This window comes from Hyperolius riggenbachi, chromosome 9 (genome assembly GCF_040937935.1).
Source record: "Hyperolius riggenbachi isolate aHypRig1 chromosome 9, aHypRig1.pri, whole genome shotgun sequence".
Classification (NCBI taxonomy): Eukaryota; Metazoa; Chordata; class Amphibia; order Anura; family Hyperoliidae; genus Hyperolius; species Hyperolius riggenbachi.
This window is the reverse complement of record NC_090654.1, coordinates 111,167,374-111,190,701: the sequence shown is the minus strand read 5'-3', so window position 1 is coordinate 111,190,701 and position 23,328 is coordinate 111,167,374. Positions and strand designations below refer to the sequence as shown.

The 23,328-nt window shown below is 43.9% G+C and overlaps 1 protein-coding gene across 10 annotated transcripts in view; it reads left to right on the top strand.

Annotated features, from left to right (window-relative positions):
- MTA1 (metastasis associated 1) overlaps positions 1-23,328 on the top strand; it is a 188,204-nt gene that overhangs the window by 49,000 nt on the left and 115,876 nt on the right. For all 10 annotated transcript variants that reach the window (XM_068253333.1, XM_068253331.1, XM_068253332.1 and 7 more), the window contains exons 7-10: positions 5,662-5,764; positions 13,590-13,689; positions 16,089-16,277; positions 18,189-18,263. In XM_068253333.1, coding sequence (XP_068109434.1) covers positions 5,662-5,764; positions 13,590-13,689; positions 16,089-16,277; positions 18,189-18,263 — 467 coding nt within the window. The remainder of the gene's footprint in view (positions 1-5,661; positions 5,765-13,589; positions 13,690-16,088; positions 16,278-18,188; positions 18,264-23,328) is intronic.

The window sequence follows — 23,328 nt, the reverse complement described above, 5'->3', positions numbered from 1 at the left end:
AATAGAACAGACAGTGAGTGTAGCTGAGTATTTAATACAAGCGGACAGAGTTGCATTATAGCTCCTTCCCTGTTCCGTTTTATCATCTACTAGCTTGACCGAAGCCTGTTTAAAAACGGGCTCTAGGTCTCTTCACGCCGCCAGTCAGTGTGCGCGCGCACCCGCCCGGCACACTCGCCCCCTTTCCGCCCGGCTCCCTGGTCCGTTCTCTTGTCCCAACGGTTCTGTACTGCACATATGCGCAGTACAAAAAACCCACTGACACACAGACTGACACAGGAAGGATGACGCAGGGACAGTTAGGTTTTATTGTATAGGATATGGCAAGAAGGTGACATTCTTGCTGGAGTCATGGTCATGTGATTAAACATTCCAAGGCATGCTAAGAGTGATGTCATTAGACATCGCCCCACCACCCATCTGCTCTTCAGTTAGGCCCAGTTCACATTGGCGTTCTGAGCCAAAAGGATCCAGTGAGCGGATCCGGTTTCCACTTCACCGGATCCGGATGGCTCAGTCCGTGGCCCGATTCACATAGTGAAAACGGATCTGATCAATGATTGATCGGATCCGTTTTCACTCAGCAAATACATACCTTATTTTTTAGTAGTAGCCAGCGGTAGAGACTTCCTTTTCTTCCGCTGTGACTCATGTAGTCACAGGACGCGGAAGAAGACTGAAGCCTCTACTGCCGGCTACTACTGAAAGTAAGGTATGTATAAACCTTCCCTCACCCACCCGCCCAGCTGCTGCACTCTCCCCTCACCCTCCCGTCGCTAGATTCGTGTCAGCACATGCCCCCATCCCCTGTGGAACGGTCCGTTTCTTCACTAGTGTGAAGAACCCATTGCCCCAATGCTGCAGTATTTTTTTTTTTTTTTTCTCCGGATCTGTTCCGCTGGGCAGAACGGTCCAGAAAATTAGGGCCTGCAGCATTTTTTAGATCCGTGGATTGGAACGTATCCGTAACAACGGATGCATGGGAATGGATCCATAGGTTAACATTGGATCCATTCACATCCGTTCGTTTGTACAGTATACGTTCCGGATCCGATCCGGAAAAAAACGCCAATGTGAACAGCAGAGCTTTCTTTATCATTAGATATTTCAGACAAAGAATATGTAGCCTTTAATTACATTTTAGTTTGATGTAAGGTGACCATACACGCGTAGATTGCCACCCAATATTGCAAAACATCAATCCCTCTAAACCTTATGCGACACGACACGTGAGTAACGTACGGCACCGTTTTCTCATTGTTTTATGTTCCTACTGTTACAGGGAACACAACAGGCATTGTAAATGTAGCTTGAGGAAATCGCTTGAGATTGACTTTAAGGGCCCATTCACACTAGAAGCGTTTTGCTGAGCGCTTTGTGAGTGATTAGTGCTTTTTAAAAATCGTTCCCATTCACTGTCATTTAAAATTGCGTAAAAATCAATGTGATTTTGCAATCTCGTACGTGAAAAACGCTGCGATTTTTACCGCAATTTTAATGAAAGTGAATGGGAGTGCTGAACAATCTCTCACCTATTCTCGTATGATCTGTGAAAAAGAAATGATTTTTTAAAAAGAGCTAATCCAATCACAAAGCACTCAGATAAACGCTTCTAGTGTGAATGGGCCCTAACCGCTTTTGTGCCTTGTACCTATCTAACTTGTCTCCCAACCTCTTTCCATTCATTTACTAAGGGTTTTAACTGATCAGTTGTTCCATAGGAATGCATCATGAAAAAGCTTCAGTTATAAAGCATCTAATGTGAACTGAGCTATAGAGAAACATGGACATTACCTGAACAGTTATAACTGACAGAGACTAATTCAGTGTGAATGCATCCTTGACCAGTACTTCTCCCTGATTCTCCTAGATCAGTGATTTGCAAACTTGGCTCTCCAGCTGTTAAAAAGAATCCAAGGTGGGTTCTAACAATGCTACCAGCACACAGAGGCTGGGTCTGCTTATACTGCCCAGCCTCTGTTGCTATCTCGAACCCCCCTAAGTTCCCCCTGTGCTCTGCTATTCCCCCATAAATCAGCCGAGCTGTCGACACACAGCGTGTCGCAGCCAGCTGTTTACATCTGCAGCTGTTAGTCTTGGCGCTCCCCCCGCCTCCTGCATAGCTCTGGTCCCTGCCCGTGTCCCTTCCCTCCCCGCTGATTAGAGGGAAGGGATGCGGGTGGGGTCCGACGCTATGGAGGAGGCGGGAGAGCGCCAAGACTGACAGCTGCAGATGTAAACAGCCGGCTGCAACACGCTGTGTGTCGACAGCTCGGCTGATTATTTATAGGGGCATAGCAGAGCGCAGGGGGAACTTGGGGGGGGGGGGGGGGGGGGGGGGGGGGGGATCGAGATAGCAACAGAGGCTGGGCAGTATAAGCAGACCCAGCCTCTGTGTGCTGGTAGCATTGTTAGAACCCACCTCGGGTTCTCTTCAAGGAACTACAAGTCCCACAATGCATTGCAGGAGTCTGACAGCCACAGTCAAGATTCATAAAGGCAAATGCATTGTGGGACTTTTAGTTCTTTAACAGCTGGAGAGCCAAGTTTGCAGATCACTGTCCTAGATTAACCCTAAGCCACTCTTAACCAGAGGACAACACTATGTACCCACCCCTAATCCTGTAGTTTCGTATACCTCCTTTCTCCTTTAAAAAACCATTGGAAATTTTGGCTTACAGTATATAAATATTATTTTTGCTAACATAGTTGGCTGGTGATAGTGCCGGTATCTGGAGAGCCAGATGTCTGCATGAACAAACAGTAGGAAATACAGATGCAATCACACAGCCTCAGCTGCAAAGCTTATGGTAATATTTGAACACTTGTATTTTCTCCATCGCTATGTACAGTATCTCACATCTCTCATTTTATATATTATATCTTTTAATTGAACACTGAAGATTTGCCACTGATGCAATGTAAAGTAGCCAGTGTACATCTTGTATAAAAGTGTAATTTTGCTGTCCCATCAATTTAACTTGGCACACATCAGTTAATGTCTAAACTGCTGGCAACACCTTAAAGTGAAGAATGCCAAAATTCTGCCCAATTGGACAATCCCCTCCCTTATACTGGCACCTCATGACAGAGTTCTGAAGATCTTACGAACTGGTTTGTTTGTTGCTCTACAAAAAGATGCTAGAAGAAGATTGCCAACGGTCTGAAACTAAACTTCAGCACGGTGGCCAAGACCATACAACAGTTTAACCTCCCTGGCGGTACGCAGTTCAAGTGGCTGCGTCCGCGGGAGGGTTTTTTTTTTTATGTTAGCTAGCACTAGGCTAGCTAACATTGCTGCCCAAGTCCCCCGGCACCCCAACCCTACCCGCCCCCCCACCCCGGAATCGCCGCCGGCAACACTCACCAGTCCGCGATACCGCGAGAGCCGCAGCTTCCCAATTGGTATCACTCGTCGCTATGGTGATGATCGGACATGACGTCATCGACGTCATGCGCAGTTCCAATCCTCCCCATAGCGAAGCTGGGTGCTGATTGGGAGGCTGCGCCATTGCGGGATCCCTGGGGGTATGTATACCAGGGGTGATCTGAGGGGACCAGAGCAACTTGGGCAGCATAGTTAGTAAGAAAAGTGCTAGCTTAACAAAATGTAACAAATTTTATTTTAAAAAATCCTCCCAGGGCGATGCGATCACCTGCGGCGGCTAGCCTGACACTGTCGGGCTTATCGCCAGGGAGGTTAATAGGACAGGTTTCGCCCTGAGCAGAACTCGTCTCACATGCTCCGTATTCTATCCAGAGGTTGACTTTTGCAAATTGATGTATGATTGCTGCAGAGGTTGAAGGGGGGAGGAAGGCGTTAAGTCTGCCAGTGCTCAGACCATATATCACGTCAAAGTGGATGTGGTTGCCATCCCAGAAGGAACTTTGATATACAATCCATCCTTTACCTCAACTAACATTTCTTCATGTTGACCTTAATTGTATACCTAGAAGCTTTAAACTTTAAGCAACTAATTTCCTATGTGCCACAAGACTAGCAATTTGTACGGGATGGAAAGACTACAATCCTCCAGAAGTAGAGTATATACTTAACGGACAACTATCAAAGTGATATCAACTAAAATTTCTAAATGCCACATATATTTCCAGTAATTACTAGCAAATAACACCGAAAAGGAAAAGATGAAAAAAGCCTTCGTATTGCTAAGAAAAAATGACATTTCCAGAGAACAGTTTTCACTGTGGGCATTGCTATGGAGGACTTTGTCCGGCACATCCAGCATACAGAGACAGTCCTCACTGGCTTTAATCCTGTGCCTGAAATCTCTTCAGAATGATAGAAAGCAGAAATGTAGCATCAATATAGTGTGTTAATAACTCACCAGCTGCTCCCGTGTCTCTATCTGCCTCACACTAGTGATGGGAATCCGGCTCTTCTCTGAGAATCGGCTCTTCTGAATCGGCTCCCATTAAAGAGCCGGCTCTTACGGCTCTGAATCGGCTGTTCATTAAATATCACTAGACCCCACTCAGAATCGGAGTAAAAGCCCCGTCTCCATGACAACTCCAAACTGTTTCTCTGACGGGCAATCCCTCCTGCTACTGCTCTGCTCCGCCCCATACACTCCTACAAGCTGCAAGAGGAGGACTACATTTCCCAGCAAGCCTCAGCGCCCTTTATTACACAGCACATCAGAGCTTTGTGGGGCGGCTGAGGCATCGGCTCTTTCAAAACTGAGAACCGGCTCTTGTCGTTCGCAGCAAAGAGCCGGCTCTTAGAGCCGGCTCGTTCGCGAACGACCCATCACTACCTCACACAGTGTAAAGTAAACAGATTACAGAAAGAAAGAGCTCCATTTTGAATGGGGGGGGGGGGGGGCGGCTAAGTAAGTAAGCTGCCTTCTCTTCAGATCCTTTCTCTGTGTAGCTGAAAAATCTCTCACCTATTCTCGTATGATCTGTGAAAAAGCAGTGTGTGGGCAGTGCAGAGACAAACTAAACCATTCCCAGTGAATAGTGACAGAGAAGTGGAATCTATCCACATGGTACAGCCCCTGCCTTCCCAATGCTGACTTTATTACAAAAGCTGATAAACAAAGCATTTTATTCACACAGGCTGTTATCAGAGACTTCTGAAAAGCTTTCTATTGTTGCAGGCTAAAGTTCGTACACTCGCCTGATGGAAGGCAACGACGGGTCCGTCATCACCTCCCGCTGGGCGTGTTTTCAGCAGACAGTACAGCGTGTGTACAGTCTGTCGCTGGACTGATAAGGCTGTTTCTGAGCGATCTGCCCTGTTTCTGAGCGATCCACTGGGCGGATCGCTCAGAAACAGCCTTATCAGTCCACCGACAGACTGTACAGACGCTGTACTGTCTGCTGAAAACACACACAGCAGGAGGTGACGACAGACCCGTCGTTGCCTTTGAACAGGCGTGTGTACGGACCTTTAAAGCTCTATAGGTATGTGAGGTTTACAGAATGACCGTTTCTTTGAAAGTTCCTCTTTTAAGTTGCTAACCTTAATCTTGATATGGAAAGCCGACATCAAGGTTGGAGGCCATTACTCCAGTTTGTGTTCTTGTACTGGATATGTAAGCAAATGTTTTTTGCTATTTTTAGTACTGATTTCTATAGTCCGACTACAAAACTAGAGTAATTAAAAATATTTTTATACCTCACATCTTCTCTCTACAGGGACAGAGGATGGAAGAGACCAAGCCGATCTTGAAACTAAAGTTTGGGAAGCAAGTAACCCCCTCACAGACAAACAGATTGAGCAGTTTTTAGTGGTAGCACGGTGAGAAGTTTGGTATTATCAACAGAACTATTAGTGGTTTGTCTCCTTTTCTCTTTTAATAAGGTAGTCCTTGACTTTGTATGCTTGCCTTTTGAGAATTGCTTTAAAGCAAAAATAGTATGCAAAACTTAATTTTGGTCTAGTTTGATAGCTACAGTATGTGCGCGTGGCTTACAAAATAGCATACATTGCCATGGTTAGAATTCTGAGAGAAAAAAAAGAATTTAATCCATTTTAGTGTAAAGGGGGCCCTACACTAGGCGACCAACCACCCAGTGGACCATCCAATTCGATTATACTAATCGAATTGGATGAAAATTGGTGCTGCCAAGTGCATGCCCGACCGACAAAGAGACCAATTTCTGGACAGAAATTGGCCGCACAGTCGATCACTTATGTTGTACATTTCGGGCCGAGGTTGGTTGTGCGGGTGCGCGGCGGTACGGTGGCTGGTTTGCGAACGAGTGACGAAACCCGCTGCTGCCACCGCAATGTATAAATGTATGTCATGTAGTACATTTATACATTACCTGTCCGGTGTTGGCCTCCACGTGGTTTCCGTCCATCTCGCCGGGTTCCGCATACACGCCGGCGGTGCATAGCGTCTGATGTCAGACGCTATACGCCGCTAGCGGTATGCGGCTTACCCGGCGAGATGGACGGTCACCGCGTGGAGGCCGACACCGGACAGGTAATGTATAAATGCACTACATTACATACATTTTGGGGGCAGCTGCGGCTCAGCCAATTCCCTGATGATTTCATGCTGAAATCGGACAGGAATTGGCCTGTAGTGTGTATAGGCAGATAAGATTCGAGACAAATTTATCGCTAATCGGATTCGATTAGAAATAAATTTGTCTTGGTCGAATCTGCCTATACTCGTTTTAATGTATGGGCACCTTAAGTCTGGAACATAACCTAATGAGGAAAAAGTAATGCGCTGTGAGTATTTTCCGATGCACTGTGTGCCTTTCCTGCTGCCGTACAGTGTTTGCATAGAGGGTCTTGTGAAGTGAGAATTTTGCAGTACAGCTCTGTTGGGAGATTCCACCATGCTTTACAGCTACATTAGCAGCAAATAAAGGTAATGGTGAATTTATTAGCAGATAGGACTGGTTGAGGTAATGTTAGTGTAACCACAATGCATGCTGTAAAGTTGTTTTCATTAGAAGTATGTCTTTGCCTAGTTTGTGTGTGTGGCCACCATTAGTGGTCTGTCCTCGATGTACATTCTACTCTCTTATTGGGACCTTGATTGATTTTGATATCAATCAAGATCGAGATACTGTCTCTTAAGACCTGAAGGGTCTACCCACCTGTATAGATGCTATAGTGAGGTGATAAAGTGGCGAAGATAATATAAAATAAAGGCAGTAACCAGCGGGAGCGAGTGAGGGAATGTTGGTATGGTAGCATGGCTACTAAACCTGTCCTCTCAAACCAGCTCTGTGCCTTGTGAGAACTGATATGCTTGTTACTGTTAACCCCTATTCTGCGATCCAAGCACTTTTTGGTAGATAAAAATAGTGTCTCTAGATGTGGCAAAGAGACTCTCTAATACAGTGCAGAAAGTCCTACCAAAGTGATTCATAAACGGTCTCGTTTTGAGTTGCTTATTGTCTGTGGTCATTGCTCCAGCACTCTGTTGCTTAACAGATTAATTGCTTATTCAATTAACTTTTTTTTTTTCTTTTTCTTTTTTTTTATGCATGTTGATCCCCCAGCAAGCAAGAGAATTTATAACATTTTGATATTACTTCTTTACCTACTTGTTGCTACTTTTTCAGTTGTAAGTAAGATGGAAATGAATTTCCATGGAAAAATTCTAGTGTTGTCCCTCCGCATACCTGTTATACAGCCGCCAGGATATTTGGGAGCAGGGTAAAGCCAATAAACCGCTTACCCTGCTCCTGCAAACGTCTTGGCAACATTACTATTCCCCCTCCAGGCCTCCGTAGATAGTGGCGAAAGATGTAAATTGGCTTCCAGCTATTGTTGGTGGGCAATTTAGTGTTTTTGTAGTAATTTGTGCTCAGTCTTTTGACTGTGCTCAAATTACTCATGGAGCGCTGCTATAGCCATAAATCCTATTACGGCCTATGGTGGCGCTAGCTGCACCCAAATCTCTTGCACTGTTTTTACAGCTCTCCATCCCTCCTCCTAGTATGCAACAGTATGGTGGGTAAAATGCAAATTAAGGCTTTTACGAAAGGGGATGATTGTGATGGGACACGTATGTGTGGTTAAAGGAAGCTCCATTCATCAGGGCTGTGGAGTCCGTTTCATAAACTGAGAAGTCGGGAGTCTTCTTTTTGTAGAGCAAAATTAGTTTTCATTTCCCATTCATGCAGATATGGAAATTGTTTTAGCAACCCTCCACCAAAAAAGAAAAAAAGTTGAATGAAATAGGCACCTATTTTTGTTTTATTCCATATTTACAAAGACCAGGCCTTGCTTTCTAAAGTTTTGACGAAACAGAATATTTCAAGCAATAACATGAGTGATAATGGCATGAAAATGTTGAGATCCTTAACCCAATATTCTTTTGCACAGCTTATAGAGGGAATCACTGCAAACAAGCCAACTCTCATCTTCTGCTGTCAACACCTTCTCCAGACTTCATGTTTCAGTTCTTCGTCTGTAGATGTTCAGTACAACTTAAATGAGGGCTCCTAGAAAGCTACTTCAGAAGTATCCTAACATTTTATTATTTGCCATTTTTTGTGGGTCGGGTCATTATCCTGTTGGAGAATATATGACCTGCGGCTGAGACGGAGCTTTCTGACACTGGGCTTTTTGTTTAACTCCAGATTGTCTTGAGATTTCTTTACTCTCTTCAAGGAATCAAGGTATCAGATGCAGTAAAGAAGCCCCAAAATATAACCAAACCTACTTTGTATTTTACACTAGGTCTGTTGTTTACTATACACTACCCAGTTCCCATTCTCATTTGAACCCTCTCCTCCCAGTGCCTAAAACAAATTCCTCAACCCCCCCCCCCCCCCAAGTGACTAAACGCTCCCCTCCCCCAACCTAATGCCTAAACTTAATCACCCACCTGCCTAGTACCTACAATGGCCCTCCTCACCCAATGCTTAACCCTAATCCCCACTTAAATTGCCTAAGCCAATCCTCTAAACCCTGGCACCAAACTACTGTTAGTTGTAGCTGATCAGTCTATGTTGTAAATAATATCAAGCGCTCCACACCAATACAACTCGCTGCCAGAGGTAAACTCCAATCCACAATGGAACCACAAGAAAGTGTAAATCTGTATTCCTCAGCGCTGAGACATCAACCTCTTCTGTTGTTATAGCCTGTAGTCACCCAGTGCTTGAAGTACACAGTGTCCACCACCAAAGGACAAACCACAAGCCAGGCTAAGTAGTTTTCAACAACAGGGGGTTACAATCTTTATTCGGCAATTTTCATAAAACATTACTTACATTGTGGGTCCATGCAAACTGGACCCGAACTGCATAAAAAAGCATATAAGGTATTTGCACTGACAAATGTCAAAGTGCACCTTATCACACCATTCAATGGTCGTTTTCACAGAGATAGCCCGTCTCTCCTTCCCTACCAGGTTTCAGCCTTATGCCGTCATCAGGGGATATGGAGAGCAGGCACAAGTAGGGCTATTATATAGTGAATAATGGTAATTACCTTAAATGAAGTACATCAGTGTTCCCATCCGCACTCTCCCTGTAATGTCCATAGAATCCATTAGAGATGCCTCATTGGAGGAGCGGTGTCATGTCATCAGTTGTAGCTGATCAACCATTAATTCCTATGTAGCAGCCAATCGACTACCAGCTACATTGGGTGCCCAACTACTGCTGTTTAACACAGGTGTCTGTGAGATGCCTGTTGATCCCCTGCACTCAAATGACCTGATCCGCCAGTATCATTTTCCCAAAGGACTTTCTCCTAGAAGCAGGGTTACATGTCGGCATGGAATTTAGCAAATTCCAGTCTTGCTTTTATCTTTATTTTCAACAATGGAGTCCTTCTGGCTCCTTCTCCTACCTCTGAGCTCACACTCACTCAAAAATAATGGATCGAGCGATAATACACGATAGACCTTGGAGATCAGCTTGTATCTCTTTGAAAGTTCTTGGCATTTTTGGTTTTCAGTGTGACCATATAGTATATTGGAAGCTGAGTCTCCTTCATTTTCCACGTGTGCGGTAATTCTGGTGAAGGTTAGAGATGTCGCGAACCCCGTTTGCGAACTTTCGCAGAAGTTTCGGTTCGCACGAACTTTCGCGAACCGTAATAGACTTCAATGGGGAAGCGGACTTAAAAATTTTGGCTGGGAATAGAACCCAGGTCTGAGTGTGTGGTAGGTAACTCACTTAACCACTATACCACCACCAACACTACATGCTGAAGCCAGCCTAGCATGTACCATTATGATATATCCAAGAGAAAATTGCTTAAGGATTTGTAGTATGTCAAAAGCTAACTCACATTGGCCAGGAATAGAACCCAGGGCTACTGCTCTGTAGGCTGCTATCCTAACCATTATACCACCAACACTACATGCTGAAACTTCTTGGAGCAGACTTACTTCCTCCCTCCAAAAGACACACATACATCCCCATAAAATCAATCAACTGCATCTCTCTCTCCTCTCTCTCTCTCTCTCTCTCTCTCTCTCTCTCTCTCTCTCTCTCTCTCTCTCTCTCTCTCTCTCTCTCTCTCTTCCCCCCCCCCCCCCTGAAATTTCCTGTAAAATTCTGCCAGTATCCATTGATGGTTTTAAGCTGACAATTCAGTTCAATGGCATCAAGTCCTACAGCGAAAGAGAGAGAGAGAGGGCTAATTTTTCTCTTGGGTATATCACAATGGTACATGCTAGGCTGGCTTCAGCATGTAGCATTGTAGTGTGTTGTGTTGGTGGTATAATGGTTAGGATAGCAGCCTACCAAGCACTAGACCTGTGTTCAATTCCCAGCCAATGTAAGTTGGCTTTTGACATGATTCAAATCCTTAAGCAAGCACATTTTTCTCTTGGATACATCATAATGGTACATGCTATGCTGGCTTCAACATGTAGTGTTGGTGGTGGTATAGTGGTTAAGTGAGTTACCTACCACACACTCAGACCTGGGTTCTATTCCCAGCCAATGTGAGTTGGCTTTTGACATGTTACAAATCCTTACTCTGTAACATCAAAAACATCCCCTGGGGGATACTCACCTCGGGTGGGGGAAGCCTCGGGATCCTAATGAGGCTTCCCACGCCGTCCTCTGTCCCACGGGGGTCTCGCTGCAGCCCTCCGAACAGCCGGCGACAGACCCGACTGTCAATTCAATATTTACCTTTGCTGGCTCCAGCGGGGGCGCTGTGGCTGCTTTCGGCTCCAAAGTAGCCGGAAATACCCGATCTCAGTCGGGTCCGCTGTACTGCGCAGGCGCCGGAAACTTGCGCCTCTGCAGTAGAGCAGACCCGACGGCGATCGGGTATTTCCGCCTACTTCGGAGCCGACAGCCGTCAGAGCGCCTGCGCAGGAGCCGGGAAGGTAAATAATGACATCTTGTACAGAGGGCCGCAGCGAGACCCCTGAGGGACGGAGGACGGCGTGGGAAGCCTCATTAGGATCCTGAGGCTTCCCCCACCCGAGGTGAGTACCCCCCTGGGGACGTTTTGACGTTACAGATTCTCTTTAAGCAAGCTAATTTTTCCCTTGGATACATCATCATGGTACATGCTAGGCTGGCTTCAGCATGTAGTGTTGGTGGTGGTATAGTGGTTAAGTGAGTTACCTTCCACACACTCAGACCTGGGTTCTATTCCCAGCCAAGGTATGTAAGCTGGCTTTTGAAATACTACAATTCCCTGGAAGACGAGACCCTCCGGGATGAGGGAGTGAGGAGGAGGGAGGAAGGAATAACAATCAGCTAGGAACAAACCTACAAGATCCTAACTAAACTTTCCCTAGCAGAGTCTGTTAGCAGCTGTCCCTTAACTAGTTAGTGTAGGCAGACGACTGAGTAAAACGACAGGAGAACCTTGCCTTTTATAGGGGGGGAGGGGGGGCTCCAGGAGTGAGTGCAGTCTGATTGGTGACAAATGTGCCTGCTGACTGTGATGTAGAGGGTCAAAGTTCTGCTCAATGGAGCATTATGGGGCGAATTGAACTTCCTTTATTATGGGGCCTTTGCTGGCGAACGCGAACCACCTAAAGTTCGCCAGGAACCGTTCGGGCCATCTCTAGTGAAGGCGTGTTCTGTTTTACTGTGACAACCTTGTCAATAGTTAACTATTGTGCTTTACCATTTCATACTTTTTTTTTTTTTTTTCTTCTTTAAAGTAGTAATTGTCAGATGTTATGACTGTTTTAACTATTGTCTTGACTTCTATATAGGCAAAAGTATGGGATTTGGAAAGATCCCCTTTCGAGGTGCGATCAGGCAGTCCCAATATAGGCAGCTCTATAGTCCCTATGTAGATGATGGACAAAAAAAGAAAGGGCGCTCTGTGAAAGATATGTCAATCTGTATATTGTCCTGTCCAGGAAAGGTCTCGCCATGTTCGGTTGTGGCTGTTTGCAGAAACCAGCCAGAGAAGGCATGTGTCCCTTTCAGGCCAGCCAGGGACCAAGCTCTCACGGAGGTGGCCAGATGTAGAGTCTCCCAGGAGAGGCAGCACAGACTCCTTTGTGGGATGGCGTTGGTCCAGGTATGTATAGGGGACGCCGACTCAACCCAAGTGTGGCAGTAATGGGGAGCGACGTCCTCCTAGCTATAGCTGTTAACAGCTGTAGGCAGGGAAATGGGCATCATGCGGTTACTAGGAAGTGCCGCAGCAACTGAAATGTTCAAACAGCGGGAAATGCTAGGTGGCTTATGGTGGCCATACATGGTACAATTTTACCACTTCTATGTAGTTAGAAGGGTAAATTATGTGAATATACTGAAAGGATAACTTAGGCAGTTCCCTTATATTACATAGAAATGGTAAGATTGTATGAAAAAAATGTGCATACAATAAATCACACTTGGGTTGAGTCAGCGTCCCCTATACATACCTGGACCAATGCCATCCAACAAAGGAGTCTGTGCTGCCTCTCCTGGGAGACTCTACATCTGGCCACTTCCGCGAGAGCTTGGTCCTTGGCTGGCCTGAAAGCGACAAATGTCTTCTCTGGCTGGTTTCTGCAAACAGCCACAACTGAACCAGGTGAGACCTATTCTGGACAGGACAATATACAAATTGACATCTTTCATAGAGCACTCTCTTTTTTGACTTCTATATAACCTGCTGGCTTTTACGTCGCTGTAATTTAATAACTGTCACTTTATCTGTGGAATCATGACTGGTGGGAGCAACAATTTTGATGGCTACAGGTGCTTTTGACCTTTGCTAGATCTTCCATTTTCAGTTTGAGAATATGCAGTCAGCTGGTTTCAAGGTGACAGTACTTTAGCAGATGGCTAGCAGATTCGACCATCTGATAAATCCTTCTCTGATCGAATCTGCTCAGAGCGCAATCTGTTACCTGCCTCACACTGCAGCATGAAATACTGTATATTGGAAATCTGTGGAGCCGCCTCCTCCTGGCAGACCCCGGACACACTCCTCCCATATATGTACCCCACGTGCTGTGCAGAGTGTTGCAGACTCACGCTTCCGCTGGCGCGTGTCCCATGCGTTTCTCCAGGGGGTGCCATACAGTGTGTCACACTTTGCATGGCCCCATGTTGTTGTTGTTTTTTGTTATAGGGAAGTACAGTATTACCATTGATAAGTTATTTAATGCTCTTTCTTGTGATTCCATCCGCAAGGCACTGTTAACAGACTTTTTCTTCCCCAGGTCTGTAGGTACGTTTGCCCGGGCATTAGACTGCAGCAGCTCTGTCAGACAGCCTAGCCTACACATGAGTGCAGCAGCTGCCTCTAGAGACATCACACTGGTAAGGAGGAAAGCCAAGATTACCATCCAGCAGAAAGCTTGTTATGATGCTGAGTGGTTGGATGCATATTCGTGCTGAGGCTGACGCCTGCATACATTGTTAGTTTGTCACAACACGGTTTGCGTGTTAATGCCATAAAGTAGAACTACAGTCAGACTTTTCACTCTCCTCCAGCGGGTTAATCACGCTATTTTAAACAAGCTATTGTTGGGGTTTTTTTTAGTGGGGGTGTTGGGAAATGCAACCTGACATCTATTGTTCTTTTTAGTATAAATGTTGCATCTGATTGACCTGCCCACCAGCCCAATCCAGGGAGGACTGGAAATTAAAGAGTCTGAAGCGAGAATAAATCTCGCTTCAGAGCTCATAGTTAGCAGGGGCACGTGTGCCCCTGCTATAGCGCCGCTAAAAGGGGGTCCCTTCACCCCCAAACCCCCCCACTGCGACACTTGGTCGCAGACTTGGTCGCTCCTGGAGGCAGGGCTAATGGCTGCAGCCCTGCCTCCAGTTGCGTCTATCAGCGGCGCATCGCCGCCTCTCCCCCGCCCCTCTCAGTGAAGGAAGACTGAGAGGGGCGGGGGAGAGGCGGAGATACGCGCTGACAGACGCGTGTGGGGCAGGGCTGCGGCGGTTAGCCCGGCCCAACCAGGAAGTGCTCCCCCGCTGAAACAAGGGGATTTGGGGGTGAAGGGACCCCCGTTAAGCCGCGGGATAGCGGCGTTTTAGCAGGGGCACACATGCACCTGCTATCTATGAGGTCTGAAGCGAGATTTATTCTCGCTTCAGACTCTCTTTTTAAATATTCAGCTTTCCAAGCGCATCGGTATCCTGGCTACCAGTTTTGTACACTTAATATTCACTTTTCAACCTCATTGCTAATACAGTTTTGGTTTGCTCAAGTTTGGTTTAAACTAATCAAATTCATGTAAAAGATTATTATTATTATTATTATTATTATTATTATTATTATTATTATTATTATTATTATTATTATTATTATTACATAGTACAAACCAAAAATGGTGGCGCAGATACCGGAGTAGTTCAACACAGTGTACTATCAGGACAACCAGCAACACAAGTACAAATTAATGCAATTGATGTGTAGTTTGAGAAGCAAGAAACATGAGGGGGAAGTCCCTTGCCCTTGTGAGATTACAATTTATCCGTTTTTTTTTTTATATGTAAAACTCTTAAACTTCCAGAATAGTAAAAACCGGAGTAATTGGCAACCTTGGAGTCTGACTGGATTAGCCACATGCTTTTTTCAGGTGTGTGATTCAGACGCTACAGTGGCTAAAGAGATCAGTAGGGTGCCAGGCAGCTTTTATTGTTTGCAGGAAATAAATATGGCAGCCACCATATGCTTCTTACTTCAGGTTCCTTGAGGACCGCATTGTTAAACCTAGCTAAAGACCAGGCCATTTTTTGTTAAATTGGCCACTGCAGCTTTAAGCCCAAGCTTCAGGGCCGCACACAACTCAGCACACAAGTGATTAACCCTCCCCCCTCCCCCCCCCCCCCCCTTTCTCCTCACCAACAGAGCTCTTTGTTGGTGGGGTCTGATCGCTGCCCCAGTGTTTATTTTTTGTTTATAAATATTTACATTATTATGTTTATAATTTTTACTTTTTGTCTTATTCTTACCCCGTATCACGACTGTCCCCAGTACAGCGCTGCCTTACATCGTCGCAGCGCTGTACAGCCTAATTAGACTGTGGTTTTGCATGTCTAACAGTCTCTGAGTGGCGATCGCCTCTGGGAGACTGAAGCGGCAGGGATGCAGGCGCGATCTCCTGCTAGTCCCATAGAGAGCCGTTCATGCCATTTGGTCGGCTAGTACCTAATCACAAAGAAAGACACCTTATTTAGGTTGAATGGCTATCATGCCAAAATAATATGAGTAATAACACAAATAAGTACTTCCACACATGAACTGTACTGAAAATATATTGCCAAGGTTATTAGGGACATATCCCTTTAGGGATGATAGCCATTCAACCTAAATAAGGTGTCTTTCTTTGTGATTAGGTGTATGATTTACCTTATGGTTGTACTTATGATTTGATTATTGTGCTCAAGTTAGTGTTATTTTGCTAATTGGTCGGCTAGTAGCCTGGTGATGTTGCTGTAGCTTATAAATGTAACTGGGTACTAAGACTGTGTATAAAACGTTTTGAATGCTGCATTCACCAAACTGTATACCACTTTCCTGGTTGCAAGTAGGGATACTTCAAATGTACTGCCAACTTTATATCTACGTAGATGCACACTAAAACATAATGGTCAGTTTTAATAAAACGGATTCCAGCTGTGGTATGTATTATATACTGTATGTATGACAAGCAACACTTACAAAAGTAACCTTACCAAATAATGTTTTGTTTTATGTTTTGTAGTTCCATGCTATGGACACAATGCACAAAAACTGTTACGATATATCCAAAGCCATTTCCGCATTAGTACCTCAGGGAGGTCCTGTGCTTTGTCGAGATGAAATGGAGGAGTGGTCGGCTTCTGAGGCCAATCTGTTTGAAGAAGCTCTGGAGAAATATGGCAAAGACTTTACTGATATTCAGCAAGATTTTGTGAGTAGAATGTGATGCAGAAGACATCCCGTGCAAAATAAAATAATTAAAAAAATGTTGTATTTGTTAGGTTTTTTTTTTTTTATCTCCCATTGGTAGACACAGAGATGATACTTTGGCTCCCTCAGAACATGACACTTGTAAGGCAGAGTAGAGACTCAACAAGAGACTCTCCACTTTCGTTTGTATGGATTCATAAATAAATACTGTACGTTATGGGCTCATTCACACTATGTGCCTTGCTGTCAGTCATGACGCACTGCATATAGGCCTTAATTAATGAAGCATTGCGACATTCGGTAATGCAGAAAACAGCTGATTTTACCAATCACCATGCCAATTCACTAAACCTATTACCGCTCTCAAAATTACCGACTAGTGAGGTAAATTACCAACTTCTGAGGTAAATGCCTCATGAAATTGCAATTCACAAAGATTTAAAGCATTTGGTAAATCAAGTAAAAATGTTTGGTATATACCTCCAGCTCTGACTAGCCGGTAACTCACAATCTCCATGTGGTAACATTGATAGATTTAGCAGACAGCCAATAGGGAGAGCCACAAAGCACTGCTTCAGAATGACAAAGTTGGAGAAGGGAGGAGGAGACATTTAAAAAGGCTTTTCAGTATCCCTTTAGATGTGCATATCTTTATACTGGAAAACAGAAGAGCTCCCCCTGGTGGCTGCAGCACATCTAAAGGGATGCTGGAGATACACTGGACAGTGGCTCACGCACACCACTTGTGGGAAGACTCACTGCTTCCTGTTTGCCCTGCTCTACAGCTGGTGAGAGTTACAGAACAGGACTTGGTGAATTGAAGCCTATATATTACTGAACTTCTACCGCATGTGGGAAATCTTAGTGAATTTGGGGGGGAAAAGTGTTAATGCCAAATGCAGTAGGTTACCGACAGAAGTTATTTTACTGCTGCCCTTAGTGAAATGAGGTCTATGTGTGCTATCTGCATGGTAACAGGACAGTCCATAGACTTTCATGTTCCCTTTCACAGTATACTGTCACTGTGCCTTATTGCGCATTGTGGTGTAACACAGCGGGGAACATGTTATCGCACTACGTGTTTTCCCACTGAGTTCTATTGTGTTGCGGCTGCTGACATCTGCGCTTTAAAGCACAGCGGTGCGCATGCAGTGTGTCAGGAAGGCATGCACATAATTGCTTGCAATGTGTAACGCGAATGAGCCCGAAGGGCTGGAACCCACAGGAGCGCTTTTAGCAGCGTTTTGGCAGCACTGCGATACGCTAGCAGTTTGCCAAAACGCTGTGCTAATGTTAATGGATGGGGCAACTTCCACAGGAGCGTTTGCGTTTCTCAGAAACGCAAACGCAGGACCTGCAGCATTTTGGGAGCGTTAGCGCTTCAATGTAAAGTATTGAAACGCTAGTGGAAACGCTCAGCAAAACCTAAACTGAGCGGTTCTGCTAGCGTTTTGCGGTGCAGCGCAATGTAACAAAATGAAAAATTATTCACACGACCAATCAGGATAAAACCGCAAACCGCAAAACGCTACGCACCCGCTGGGCAAAAAAATACAATGTTGCAAAACGCGACCGCAAACGCGCATGAATCCGCTTGCAAACCGCTGTTACAAATTGCTAGCGGTTGCGTTTAGCGTTTGCGGTTTGCAGTGGGTTCCAGGCCTAAGAGTTTTTACCCAGTACTACTCCCAACGTACGAAGCATTGCTTATCTCAGAGCATGATGTATTTTTTTTTGTAATGGGGTTGCTTTTAATTTTTCACTGAAATGTCCTGCTAAATGGATGTTAAAATGTAACTACACTTGAGTAAATCTATATATTTAACGGTAACATAACTGTGTTTCCATTGGCTGGGATTAGGTGGTTCATTTCCACTGTGTGCTCTCAGTGATGTGATTCTCTTTCATCTAGTTACCATGGAAATCTCTGACCAGCATAATTGAATATTATTATATGTGGAAAACAACAGACCGATATGTACAACAGGTAGGAATTGCAGGTTTGCTTGGATTTTGGTTTTTTTTTTTTCAGTGTTCCTTTCTTCTAGAGAGTAGAGACAGCTTATAATCCCTTAAAAGCATCCAGGTGCGTGCATTACGGCTGGTGTACCCAGCTATGAATGTGTGAATGCACGTTGACCAGGGCTTTATTGGATGGGTAAAGTACATACTGATCAATGATGCAGTATTTGTTTTATTCCCTTTTTAAAGCAGATCCGAGATGAAAAATGAGCTAGAACAAGTAACTTGTCTATACATCTTATTTAAAGCGAGAACGCCAGCGCATACCACTAAGGCTGCATCTGAAATGATCACCAGCTCAGTTTGAAGCACCTAAATAGATTTTCTGCACACTTTGCATTCAATTCAGATGCAAATCATATGCAAATCTGCTACTACTTCTTATGCAAGCTTATCTTATCTAAAGTTTAGATAGTTTACACAGCAAATCTAGCTGCAAACATCTTTAATAGAAAATGATTATTTCTTCCTGTGGTACAATGACAGCAGCCATGTTGTTTGTAAACATAACACAGAGACAGGCTTATCTGTATCTTGAGCACTCAGCCTGTGGGGAAAAAAACTAAATATATGATGCCATGCTCTCAAATTCACTTGATGTCATACACCAGAATGGGTAACACGTGACCTCAGTCATTTGTTTATGGCAAGATATGGGGCTTTGTTTTTTGTGTGTGTTGGGGGAGGGGGGATTCATGCTCTTGGAATTCCCATGCACTGTAGTCTTTTAGAGTTGATTTAGATTTGTGTAAAAAAATAGCATCATCTGGATAGTTCTGCTTACTCAAATGCCTTGTTGAGAGGGGTCTGAGAATGGCCAGACCGGTTCAAACAATCTGAACACTGGTAACTCTGATAAGCGCTATAAAAGTGACAAACTGAAAAGCCTCTCAGAATGAACAGGCTCAGCCATATTGGTTTCCACTTCTGTCAGCTAAGACTAGATCGCTGAGGTCGCAGTGGGATAGGCTCACCAAAACCGGATTGTTAACTGTAAAAACAGTCTGCTTTGAGGACTCTTTATTTCTGCTGAGGCACACTGATTCTAGTGGCAGAATTTGACTCCGAAACCATGAATAACCAACCCAATCCCTATTGTGTCAGCAGTCTGGGCTGGTAATGGTTTAGCAGGGGTGCCCATTTCATAGATTATCTACCGTTAGATTGCAAAGGACTTCTGGGTGATGTATCTATGCTGCAATTGTGGCTTTGCATCTGCATGTAGATTCTACCTTACAGAACATTTTAACTCCTAATTTTTGAAGTGCCTTGCAAGCTTAAATAGTGTGGGCACCTCTGGTTCAGGGTGTGGTAGAAAGAAGTTATTGTGGTGTAAATGTACAACTGACAAATAGGCAGACATTGCATGATACAATCCTGTCAATGTGATTGTTTTGATGGAAAAGGGAGTTCCTACCCAGTATTGGAGGAATTTTCCTAGTTACAGTAAGTGTTCAGTGAGGATACCACTGAAGTATAGCAATATATGAACTAGCATATGTGGGGGTAAATTAAATCTTTCCATAGAATCTAAAGTAGACCTATCTTTTGAACAATATTTAGGTAATCCTATCGCTATCTCCGAGGTAAACATTGAGGAGAGGAATCCCCTGTTCAAAACACCCGCCGGGGGCGTTCCTACCGGGTTTCTCTCTCCCTGGCCATGCCTCCTGCCGCTCTCCCGCCTCCCTGCACTCGTTGAGACACACGCTGTCCCTCGTTGCAGTGTAGTGACCTATTGGTCACAAAAGTGGGCCAGTGTGGCCCACAGGAGCTGCGGTTTTTGCGGCTACCTGATTCACTCAGCCCCGTAGATCAGGTAGCCTACTTTTTTTTTTTTTTTTTTTTTTTTTTTTTTTTTTTGAGCCCACCTCGGGCACTCTTTAATCCTATTCTGAAAACTTCTATCACAATTAAATCCAATACCAGTATTCCAGAAATGCACAAATGCTTTGTAATGACACTGGCCACAAGTCCCACACTCTCAATGTTGCTAATGTAAGAGGCACAGGATCAAACCCATGACGCTGGGTGATCTGCCAAGAATTGTAGAAATGATGTTCTTCATCTCTGCCAGCTCCTCACAGGTTACTCTCCGGATGTAGATGAGCTTGAGATTTCAATTACATCTTTTTCACTGAAAAAATGTTTCCAAAATATAGAACAGAACAGGTAATAACTATTAATAGATCCAAGAAAAAAAGGTGTCCATAATAAACTGCAAGAAAATCCCCTAAGGCCCCATTTCCACTAGTACATTTTCATTGTGTTACCCTTTCTGCACGCAGGATGACGCAACAGCGATGCAAGTCTATAGGGCCTAGTACACTTGCCTTGTTGCATTGCCTGCTGCAAAGTCAATGCGGAACAACGCAAATATGATGAGGAATCTAGGAATCCCAGTGACATACTTCCTGTCCAGCAGGGAGTATATCATTGGGTGAGGGGCTTACTACACAGATTATAATCGATAATGCGCCGTGCTATGGAATCTCCTCTAGATGCTGGTGCGATAGTTTCGTACCCCGCAGTCTAATTCAACCACAAAACAACTAATCACTTGATGAGTTCAGTAGAATTAGAATCACAAATCTTTAATGTTGATGTCAGCACAAGCTGTTGCACTTGTACGTTTTAAAAACCATGCAGCCATCTGAACAAGGGTACACTGTTCATGGAAACTAGGCCAGACCTGCATGGTGATCTCCTCTCAGGTGTCCAATCTGACAGATTGTGACAGATTACCCAGTCACACAGGCTCGTTTGCATTTACAAAATTTCTGTAGCCATAATCTGAAAAGGCTATCTGTCTGGCTGTAAAGCTGCCACTGTTGATGTAATGCCTCGAGTGCAGAAGAGTACAAGCGCAGAAAGTTAGAGAAAAGCATTGCTCCAGGTAAATAATTTAAAGCCTGTACGTGAGCTTTAGAGCTATGAAGCTAAATCCTGGACTGATTGCAAACTAGCTTGAGTTGCCTGTACTGTATTCACTCTTGCCATTGGTGACCACTTTTCATGTGTAGATTATTTTTTATTTTGAAAGTGGACCTGAACTCTTCAACAAAACAGCAGAAAAACAGAGATAAAATGCACCCTGTATGTATTTAGAGAGTTTAGCCTGTCCAGTTCTTCCTCATTTGTGTATAATCACAAATTGTAATCTTATCTCTCCCTGTGTCACATGACTGCCACGGCAGATATGGCAAATAAGCCTATTTGAACCTGGATGTTAAGAATATGTCTGCTTCCATGAATCAGGAAGTAGAAAAACTGCAGATTTTAAGATTTGTATCAGCTGTAACAAAGAAATGTTTTTTGTTTATAGGAGCTGTCAGCCATACTATCTCAGGAAAAACAAAACAAATATATAAGTATATAAATGCTTGCTCTACTTACATAACATATGTATTGCACTGTCCACGTTATGATTCCTGTGAATTTTATAAAGGAAAAGTAGAGAATCCTATTCAAGACAGTTTCCATATTTACTCTGGCTATTTTGAAGCCAGTCGTGATGTAATATCCGCCCTTAGTCTCCTCTGCCTGATTTGCCTGCCCTTCACTATAGAAAGTGCATTGTTTCAACTTGAGAAATTTTGGTAAATCAGAGAGGAATAGAGGTGTGGGAGGGGAAAACAGGAGGGAAAGAGGCTTCAGCCAATCAGGCTGCATTAGTTAAGTCTGAAGGGAAGTAGAGAAGCAAAAAAAGACAACCCAGCATCCCCTGCAACTTCTCTTTTGTGTACCAAATTTTCTGTGTGCCAAATAAGAGTCATGTAAACTGGGGAATGATAATTTATCAACCAGAAAAGTAATAGTGATTTTAACTTTTGGATTGCCTGATTAGCATCCCTATTACTTGTTTACCAGATAAAAATAAAGAATTGATTTTATGCCCGACAGTTACTCTTAAAAGATCATTATGCTGTTGTGTATCTTTTAGAGCAGAAAGGACATAACTCATAAGAGTTCAGGTCCGCTTTAAGTTTGACAGTAGTAATCACTTTCTGCTTCTTAGTGTCCGACTCGTCATACCCCAAAGCAGCTATCTACAGTGGGCAAAGCCCCGCCCATGTACTGGTTAAATATGGCATTTATGTACAGCTTCATTGGTCTGTGATAGAACACCAGCACAGATAATAATCCGAGAGACTGACTGGGTGGGAAAAGTGAAAGTTGCTGCAGTTATCATGTGACCAAAGACTTAAGGTGCACAAACCAATCCAATTTTGATCATTTTTTTATCACTTATTTGTAGCATGAGAGCGTACCTACATAATCTTTTCAAAGTATTCAAAATCTGTTGGCTGCATTGAAGTGGTAAAATGATCCAATCAATATTGGATGTGTGTACTGATGGTCTTTAAATAAAAACAAAACAAAAAAAACATGCTTTTGAATATTTTTTTTAAATATTTTACCAGTGGCTTAAAAGACAACTGAAGTGAGAAGAATATGGAGGCTGACATATTTTCTTTTACCAGTTTACTGGCAGCCCTGCTGATCTCTTTGTCTGCAGTAGTCTTTGATTAACACCAGAAACAAGCATGCAGCTAATATTGTCAGATCTGACAATAATGTCAGAAACACCTGATCAGCTGCATGCTTGTTCAGGGTCTGTGGCTAAATGTATTGGAGGCATAGGATCAGCAGGGCTGCCAGGCCACTGGTATTGCTTAAAAGAAATCAATATGGCAGCCTCCATGTTCTTTTCACTTCAGTTGTCCTTTAATTTGTGGTCTATTCGGAGATAATCCTTGACAAAGTTTTTGAACAATGTCAATTATATGTTGGAAAAGTACACATTTTGTGCAGTTGCTAGCTTTAGAAATGCATTATTGTTATTAAATCCCAACAGATAAGTTGAAGAATATTGCTACAAAGCTTTTAAGTAGGGATTGTCAATGAGATGCAAATGATTCCAAGTTCATGCAGTATTATGAAAATGTTGCATGCAAATGCATGCAGCTTGAAAATAGCCCAATTGATTCCCTCCAATGTGAAATTCAGTTAGTCCATTTTCAAGCTGA